The following is a 10,346-nucleotide window of genomic DNA, read 5'->3' on the forward strand; positions in this document are numbered from 1 at the left end:
TGTTTGTTTCGTTTTTTATGAGGATAGGTATAAAAATACCTGCAGTAACAAATTATTAGGTCTAAACATACCTACTGAACAAATTCTCAGGACCCTGTGCGCTCAGTATAAGTAGTCTTCTGTCTGATCTGTTACATAGAACTTTAACAGACGAGAATAGTACCACAGAGACCTACGAATTTTTTACAGCTTTTTTTGGACTTAAACTAATGTGTTCAGCGTAATTTTACATGTTTATGGGCTTAGATAGACTTTCGGTAAAAATGACACCATAATGCCTTCGGTGTCGAAAAGTCGACCCCACCTAACTTTCTTGCATCAAAAACAACATTTCTACGGAAACATGCTCAGATGGATAATTTTTCTTTTAAAAAAAATCCTTTATACACATAAAATACTCATTCCGCAGACATGATCTCCGTTTCCTCCAAAAACACACGCCATTTCAGAAGTTTTTCGCAGTCATCGTGCCACTTATTTTGTATATTAATGAGGTTGACGTTAGTCTCGTGCCGAAGCATGCATGGTTGGTTGGTTATAAGCGAAAAACTGGCTGCGTTTCCAGACAATCACACCACGGGTCTCTGCACGTGGCTGACGTCAACCTTAATATACAAAAAACGTGGCACGATGACTGCGAAAAACATTGAAACTGAGAATACTGGATTGACAGGTGCTGCTTGCTACAAATAACAATAACTTCTGTATTTCTTTAATTTCTTTTCCCAAACAATTGGGAAATATTGGGTAAATGGATGTTTGATTTGGGAAGTATTGGGTAAATGGATGTTGGAATTGGGAAGTATTGGGTAAATCGATGTTTGAGTTGGGAAGTATTGGGTAAATCGATGTTTGAGTTGGGAAGTATTGGGTAAATCGATGTTTGAATTGGAAAGTATTGGGTAAATCGATGTTTGAGTTGGGAAGTATTTGGTAAATCGATATTTGAGTTGGGAAGTATTGGGTAAATCGATGTTTAAATTGGAAAGTATTGGGTAAATCGATGTTTGAGTTGGGAAGTGTTGGGTAAATCGGTGTTTGAATTTGGAAGTATTTGGTAAATCGATGTTTGAATTGGAAAGTATTGGGTAAATCGATGTTTGAGTTGGAAAGTATTGGGTAAATCGGTGTTTGAGTTGGGAAGTGTTGGGTAAATAGATGTTTGAATTGGGAAGTGTTGGTTAAATCGATGTTTGAGTTGGGAAGTGTTGGGTAAATCGGTGTTTGAATTGGCAAGTATTGGGTAAATCGATGTTTGAATTGGGAAGTATTGGGTAAATCGATGTTTGAGTTAGGAAGTGTTGGGTAAATAAGGTTTGAATGACAAACAGATCGTTTAAAGTGGAGTGTTCATGAATGTGGTCATAGGCCTTAGTCTGAAAAGTTAGATTATTTTATTTAAGTTTGGCCGGAAAAAAACCCGTGAACATATTGTTCAACGGGAGATAACTCGTAATTTGTTGTAAGTACATGCGATCAAGTTCTTTGTTAGTTAATGATATTTACAAACTCGATTAAATAAGATATGTTGATTTTAAATTTATTCAAATAAATATTTGGTAATGCCAGCATTTTCTGTAATATATAGAAATATTTTACCTATCTTGCATGTGATAGGAACGATAACTCTTTGAAAGGCTTGAAAGGAACTCTCCTGATTATTACAAATAAGGTAAACAAACACTCGTGTGTAGGACACATGAACGGTGTAAGTTTCAGTCTGTGAAGTAAACGTTGTGTCCAGCACGTCAAAACAAAGGTATCAGTAAACAATTCAGCGTCACAAGAATAAAGAAACAGTAAGTACATGGGATAATTGGCGATATAAACGTGGTGTGACATTGTAGCTGTTGTTCTAATAATATTTAGTATGGTACTCCAGAGGAAATGGTCATCTTTTCTGTAGCACATTGTTTCTCGATTCTCGCGTGCGTACTAGTTTTGTCATGTATCCCTTCTTTGTAAGAGAACCAAACAGCAAATGAAAATTTTGTCGTATCCCGTGTAAGTTTCAACAAGCACGACCCATAAAAGATACTGTAGTCACCCTAAATCCCCCCCCCCCCCCCCCCCCCCCNTTCAAAGACCCTTATCAGGTCTAGTACACTCTACCTATATAGCAATATTTACCTATAAATTAAAGCTGTATTGAGCTATATTTTCTAAAATTTCAATTTTCATTAAATTAAAGCAAAGTCGCAAAAACCAAAAAGGTTTATTATGGTAATGTTGACCACAAAAAGCATACAGTTAGATGTTTATTTTCATTTTTCATAAATGTAAAATTTCCGATTTTTTTACATCATTATTTTAAAAAGAATACTTATAATTAATGTCTTTTGTTATCAACCTAATGATACAATCTTCTTTAAAAAGCGATTTTGTTTCGTTTTCCTTAAAAAAGAAAATCACTTGAAAATAGCTCAAGAGACCTAGTATGGGTCTTTAGAGCTATATAGCTCAATCAGCAGAATGAATATATGTATGTTTCATATATATATATTCGTTAGTAACAGGAGATGGAAAAATGCACGGCTAGACCAGGGTTTCCAACTCAGGGCACTCTGAACTCTAGATGGACGGTCTACCTGGTCGATGATGATCGATCCAGTCAAGTTCAACTACACAAATGTAATATATTGAACTTGTTTGATGACCATTTCTTTACGAAGACATCTGCCTTAAAGGGACAATATAGTTATGGGAATTTTCTTTCATAATTTTGCTACAGAATTCTTCATGAAAACATAGTTTGATACTCCTTATGAACAATACTGCCCTATGTAGGTCTAGAACCCGCGACCCAGTGGTGGAGGGCTAATGGTAGCAGAATGTCAGATGCCTTAGCCACTTAGCCACCACGGCCGACATTCTTAATCAAAAAGGAAGAAATCTTTAGATGTGCAACATTCTGTTTTAGTGGTAGCGGTCGTTGAACTTCTAACTAACAATTTTGTCTTTTCAGTCGAGTAAAGAAGGTAAATTTTTGCTTCATTCACCTAACTTCTTTAGAATACAAGGACATGTACAGGCATTTAGTCTGAATCAATTATTATTAGCATCTTCTAAACATTATCTCAATCAACTGGATTGTGTTGGAGAGTGTAACACAGTAATATTCTAGATTGTGTTAGAGAGTGTAACACAGTTATATTCTGGATTGTGTTAGAGAGTGTAACACAGTAATATTCTGGATTGTGTTAGAGAGTGTAACACAGTAATATTCTGGATTGTGTTAGAGAGTGTAACACAGTAATATTCTGGATTGTGTTAGAGAGTGTAACACAGTAATATTCTGGATTGTGTTAGAGAGTGTAACACAGTAATATTCTGGATTGTGTTAGAGAGTGTAACACAGTAATATTCTGGATTGTGTTAGAGAGTGTAACACAGTAATATTCTGGATTGTGTTAGAGAGTGTAACACAGTAATATTCTGGATTGTGTTAGAGAGTGTAACACAGTAATATTCTGGATTGTGTTAGAGAGTGTAACACAGTAATATTCTGGATTGTGTTAGAGAGTGTAACACAGTAATATTCTGGATTGTGTTAGAGAGTGTAACACAGTAATATTCTGGATTGTGTTAGAGAGTGTAACACAGTAATATTCTGGATTGTGTTAGAGAGTGTAACACAGTAATATTCTGGATTGTGTTAGAGAGTGTAACACAGTAATATTCTGGATTGTGTTAGAGAGTATAACACAGTAATATTCTAGATCGTGTTGGAGAGTGTAACACAGTAATATTCTGGATTGTGTTGGAGAGGGTAACACAGAAATATTCTAGATTGTGTTGGAGAGTGTAACACAGAAATATTCTAGATTGTGTTGGAGAGTGTAACACAGTAACATTCTGGATTGTGTTGAGAGTGTAACACAGTAATATTCTAGATTGAGTTGTGGAGTATAACACAGTTATATTCTTGATTGTGTTAGAGAGTGTAACACAGAAATATTCTGGATTGTGTTGTGGAGTGTAACACAGTAATATTCTGGATCGTGTTGGAGAGTGTAACACAGTGATATTCTGGATTGTGTTGGAGAGTGTAACTCAGTAACATTCTGGATTGTGTTGGAGAGTGTAACTCAGTAACATTCTGGATTGTGTTGGAGAGTGTAACACAGTAATTTTCTGGATTGTGTTGGAGAGTGTAACACAGTAACATTCTGGATTGTGTTGGAGAGTGTAACTCAGTAACATTCTGGATTGTGTTGGAGAGTGTAACTCAGTAACATTCTGGATTGTGTTGGAGAGTGTAACTCAGTAACATTCTGGATTGTGTTGGAGAGTGTAACACAGAAATATTCTGGATTGTGTTAGAGAGTATAACACAGTTATATTCTGGATTGTGTTAGAGAGTGAAACACAGTAATATTCTGGATTGTGTGAGAGAGTGTAACACAGTAATATTCTGGATCGTGTTGGAGAGTGTAACACAGTAGTATTCTGGATTGTGTTGGAGAGTGTAACAGTAATATTCTGGATTGTGTTAGAGAGTATAACCCAGTAATATTCTAGATCGTGTTGGATAGTGTAACACAGTAATATTCTGGATTGGGTTAGAGAGTGTAACACAGGAATATTCTGGATTGTGTTAGTGAGTGTAACACAGTAATATTCTGGATTGTGTGAGAGAGTGTAACACAGTAATATTCTGCATTGTGTTAGAGAGTATAACACAGTAATATTTTAGATCGTGTTGGAGAGTGTAACACATTAATATTCTGGATTGTGTTGGAGAGTGTAACACAGTAATATTCTGGATTGTGTTAGAGAGTGTAACACAGTAATATTCTGGATTGTGTTAGTGAGTGTAACACAGTAATATTCTGGATTGTGTTGTAGAGTGTACGCACCAGGATTTTACATGTGACCAGAGCTTTCCTTACAGACTTTTTATCTATTGGTATGTACATAAATATAGCTTTTAGTGCATGTGTCTTAACATCAGTGAAGTAGATTACAATGGCCTGACATTTTAGATATGGGCAGGTATATAAGTAAATTGTACTGGGCTGTATATACATTGTATGTGGTATACCTGACACATGGTTTTATATTGCCCCTATACTTACAAACGAAGTGCTGGACACAGGCCAGTGACAGGACCTTTTGAGAAACTCAAATTGGCTATATGTCTGATCACTGGTGAAACAAGTGAATTGACTTTGAAGTTTACAGCTTTAATATCTATAACAGTGGTACATACTTGCAAATATTCCGCTCTTGATACGAATGAAGTTTATTTGTTTGGATAAACTCATTCTCCCCTGTTATAATGAACTATTCTAACCTTTGAGTTCAAATGTGTCTTCAGGGGTAAATGAGTAAATTCACAATCAAAGATGACTGTCGGTCATCTGATTGGCTGAGATGATTTCATCTAATCAATTTCCACCAGGCCAACTGTAATCCTGCTTGATACGAATCAAGCTTTCATGGTCCAGAACAGGCGATGTTACTGTTTTTATTGAGTCATTGAAAATCCAAGATGGCAACCCAGTCCTCTTTATTCCGTCTTTGCGTATTGCAGAGTTATCTTCTCTTGTGAGTAGCTATTGATTGTTACGTCATTGGTTTGTGTGAGAAAATTGTTTTTTTTTCTCAAAAATTAATGACGTTACTCTCACAAACAAATGACATAACAATCAATACCTGCTCATAAGTGAATATAATTCTGCAATACGCAAAGACAGAATTGGCTGTGGCGTTTTTAATTAATTCCCACCATGATATCATTTTTTTACTAAATACAATTCAAATGGCCTTTTCATTACACTTACAAAATATTGAAAGTGTAATTCTTAAATTTAGTAAAAAAAAAATGAGCATTTGTTTTCTCGTTTAGTTTAATTAACCTTTTCTTTTTATATTGAACAGATATATTTGAAATCAAATTGATAAAAGGACTAATGTTTTGATTTTAGATTAAATGATTAAAGACAGATCAACATGACTTGAGAGACAAACTGGGTTTGATATAAGGTTTATTGTCAGGACAATTCTGTTACAGAAATAAACACATGGCTGAGAGGGTGAAGTGGACGGCCATTGTACTAACATGTGCCAACAGACAATGGGCAAGCACCTTGCAAACAGGTAACAAACACTATACAAACAGGTAACAAACACTATACAAACAGGAAACAAACACTATACAGACAGGTAACAAACACGATACAGACAGGTAACAAACACCATACAAACAGGTAACAAACACTATACAAACAGGTAACAAACACTATCCAGACAGGTAACAAACACTATACAAACAGGTAACAAAAACTATACAGACAGGGAACAAACACTATACAAACAGGTGACAAACACTATACAGACAGGGAACAAACACTATACAAACAGGTGACAAACACTATACAGACAGGTAACAAACACTATACAGACAGGTAACAAACACCTTACAAACAGGTAACAAACACTATACAAACAGGTAACAAACACCATACAAACAAGTAACAAACACTATACAGACAGGGAACAAACACTATACAAACAGGTGACAAACACTATACAGACAGGTAACAAACACTATACAAAAAGGTAACAAACACCATACAGACAGGGAACAAACACCATACAGACAGGTACCAAACACTATACAGAAAGGTAACAAACACTATACAGACAGGGAACACACACTATACAAACAGGTGACAAACCCTATACAGACAGGGAACAAACACTTTACAAACAGTTAACAAACACTATACAAACAAGTAACGAACACTATACAGACAGGTAACAAGCACTATACAGACAGGTAACAATCACTATACAGACAGGGAACAAACTCCATACAGACAGGTAACAAACACCATACAGACAGGTAACATACAGAATACAGTCAGGTGACAAACACCATACAAACAAGTAACAAAAACTATACAGACAGGTAACACATATCATACAGACAGGTAACAAACACCATACAAACAGGTAACAAACACCATACTAACAAGTAACAAACACTATACAGACACCTTACAAACAGGTAACAAAAACTATACAGACAGGGAACAAACAATATACAAACAGGTGACAAACACTATACAGACAGGTAAAAAAACCTTACAAACAGGGAAAAAACACTATACAAACAAGTAACAGACACTATACAGACAGGGAACAAACGCCATACAGACAGGTAACATCCACAATACAGTCAGGTGACAAACAGCATACAAACAGGTAACAAACACCTTACAGACAGGTAACAAACACTATATAGACAGGGAACAAACACCATACAGACAGGTAACACACACAATACAGTCAGGTGACAAACACCATACAAACAGGTAACAAACACCTTACAGACAGGTAACAAACACTATAAAGACAGGTAACAAACACTATACACAAACAGGTAACAAACACTATACCGACAGGTAACAAACACTATACAAACATGTAACAAACACTATACAGACAGGGAACACACACTATACAAACAGGTGACAAACCCTATACAGACAGGGAACAAACACCATACAGACAGGTACCAAACACTATACAGAAAGGTAACAAACACTATACAGACAGATAACAAACACTATACAGACAGGAAACGAACACCTTACAAACAGGTAACAAAAACTATACAGACAGGTAACACATATCATACGTAACAAACACCATACAAACAGGTAACAAACACCATACAGAGAGGTAGCATACACAATACAGTCAGGTGACAAACAGCATACAAACAGGTAACAAACACCTTACAGACAGGTAACAAACACTATAAAGACAGGGAACAAACACCTTACAAACAGGTAACAAACACCATACTAACAAGTAACAAACACTATACAGACAGATAACAAACACTATACAGACAGGAAACGAACACCTTACAAACAGGTAACAAAAACTATACAGACAGGTAACACATATCATACGTAACAAACACCATACAAACAGGTAACAAACACCTTACAAAAAGGTAACAAACACTATACAAACATGTAACAAACACTATACAGACAGGCAACAAACACTATACAAACAGGTAACAAACGCTATACAGACAGGTAACAAACACATTACAAACAGGAAACAAACACTATACAGACAGGTAGCAAACACCTTACAAACATGTAACAAACACTATACAGACAGGAAACGAACACCTTACAAACAGGTAACAAAAACTATACAGACAGGTAACACATATCATACAGACAGGAAACAAACACCATACAGACAGGTACCAAACACTATACAGACAGGTGACAAACACTATACAGACAGGGAACGAACACCATACAGACAGGTAACAAAAACTATACAGACAGGGAACAAACACTTTACAAACAGTTAACAAACACTATACAAACAAGTAACAAACACGATACAAACAAGTAACAAACACTAGACAGACAGGTAACAAACACTATATAGACAGGGAACAAACACCATACAGACAGGTAACACACACAATACAGTCAGGTGACAAACAGCATACAAACAGGTAACAAACACCTTACAGACAGGTAACAAACACTATAAAGACAGGTAACAAACACTATACATACAGGGAACAAACACTATACAAACAGGTAACATACACTATACAGACAGGTAACAAACGCTATACAGACAGGTAACAAACACTACACAGACAGGTAACAAACACTATAAAGACAGGTAACAAACACTATACAAACATGTAACAAACACTATACAGACAGGAAACGAACACCTTACAAACAGGTAACAAAAACTATACAGACAGGTAACACATATCATACAGACAGGAAACAAACACCATACAGACAGGTAACATACACAATACAGTCATGTGACAAACACCATACAAACAGGTAACAAACACCTTACAGACAGGTAACAAACACTATATAGACAGGGAACAAACACCATACAGACAGGTAACAAACACCTTACAAACAGGTAACAAACACTATACAAACAAGTAACAAACACTATACAAACAAGTAACAAACACTATACAGACAGGTAACAAACACTATACAGACAGGTAACACATATCATACAGACAGGTAACAAACACCATACAGACAGGTAACATACACAATACAGTCAGGTGACAAACACCATACAAACAGGTAACAAACACCATACAGACAGGTAACAAACACCATACAGACAGGTACCTGCCATCAATAGGTATTTAGCTGTGGTGATTGACATTAGATATGTTTTTATTTTCCAGAGTTACAAATTCGCCAAGCAAAGGGTCAGATAGATAAAGATGTCCTGTTACTAACGGTTGAGGATCCCAAGTCAAGTGTTGGTAGTGGGGGTGCTACAATCAATGCCCTCCTCACTGTTACAGAGTACCTGTCAGCACAGAGGGGGTATTCTGTAAGTACACTCATGTTTCACTGTCACAGAGTACCTGTCAGCACAGAGGGGGTATTCTGTAAGTACACTCATGTTTCACTGTCACAGAGTACCTGTCAGCACAGAGGGGGTATTCTGTAAGTACACTCATGTTTCACTGTCACAGAGTACCTGTCAGCACAGAGGGGGTATTCTGTAAGTACACTCATGTTTCACTGTCACAGAGTACCTGTCAGCACAGAGGGGGTATTTTGTAAGTACACTCATGTTTCACTGCCACAGAGTACCTGTCAGCACAGAGGGGGTATTCTGTAAGTACGCTCATGTTTCAATGTCACAGAGTACCTGTCAGCACAGAATGGGTATTCTGTAAGTACGTTCATGTTTCACTGTCACAGAGTACCTGTCTGCACAGAGGGGGTATTCTGTAAGTACACTCATGTTTCACTGTCACAGAGTCCCTGTCAGCACAGAGGGGGTATTCTGTAAGTACACTCATGTTTTACTGTCACAGAGTACCTGTCAGCACAGAGGGGGTATTATGTAAGTACACTCTTGTTTTACTGTCACAGAGTACCTGTCAGCACAGAAGGGGTATTCTGTAAGTACACTCATGTTTCACTGTCACAGAGTACCTGTCAGCACAGAGGGGGTATTCTGTAAGTACACTTATGTTTCACTGTCACAGAGTACCTGTCAGCACAGAATGGGTATTCTGTAAGTACACTCATGTTTCGCTGTCACAGAGTACCTGTCAGCACATAATGGGTATTCTGTAAGTACACTCATGATTCACTGTCACAGAGTACCTGTCAGCACAGAGGGGGTATTCTGTACACTCATGTTTTACTGTCACAGAGTACCTGTCAGCACAGAATGGGTATTCTGTAAGTACACTCATGTTTCACTGTCACAGAGTACCTGTCAGCACAGAAGGGGTATTCTGTAAGTACACTCATGTTTCACTGTCACAGAGTACCTGTCAGCACAGA

General features: G+C 36.9%; 1 protein-coding gene across 2 annotated transcripts in view; it reads left to right on the plus strand.

The window, feature by feature from the left end:
• Window positions 1–1,680: 1,680 nt before the first annotated feature.
• The window catches only part of LOC110463342 (L-fucose kinase-like), a 55,371-nt gene continuing 46,705 nt past the window's right edge, over window positions 1,681–10,346 (plus strand). For both annotated transcript variants that reach the window (XM_021517852.1, XM_021517853.1), the window contains exons 1-3: window positions 1,681–1,799; window positions 6,017–6,102; window positions 9,224–9,375. In XM_021517852.1, the coding sequence (XP_021373527.1) occupies window positions 6,027–6,102; window positions 9,224–9,375 (228 nt within the window). In that variant the 5' untranslated portion in view covers window positions 1,681–1,799; window positions 6,017–6,026. The remainder of the gene's footprint in view (window positions 1,800–6,016; window positions 6,103–9,223; window positions 9,376–10,346) is intronic.

This window comes from Mizuhopecten yessoensis, unplaced genomic scaffold, assembly GCF_002113885.1.
Source record: "Mizuhopecten yessoensis strain PY_sf001 unplaced genomic scaffold, ASM211388v2 scaffold10889, whole genome shotgun sequence".
NCBI classification, from domain to species: Eukaryota; Metazoa; Mollusca; class Bivalvia; order Pectinida; family Pectinidae; genus Mizuhopecten; species Mizuhopecten yessoensis.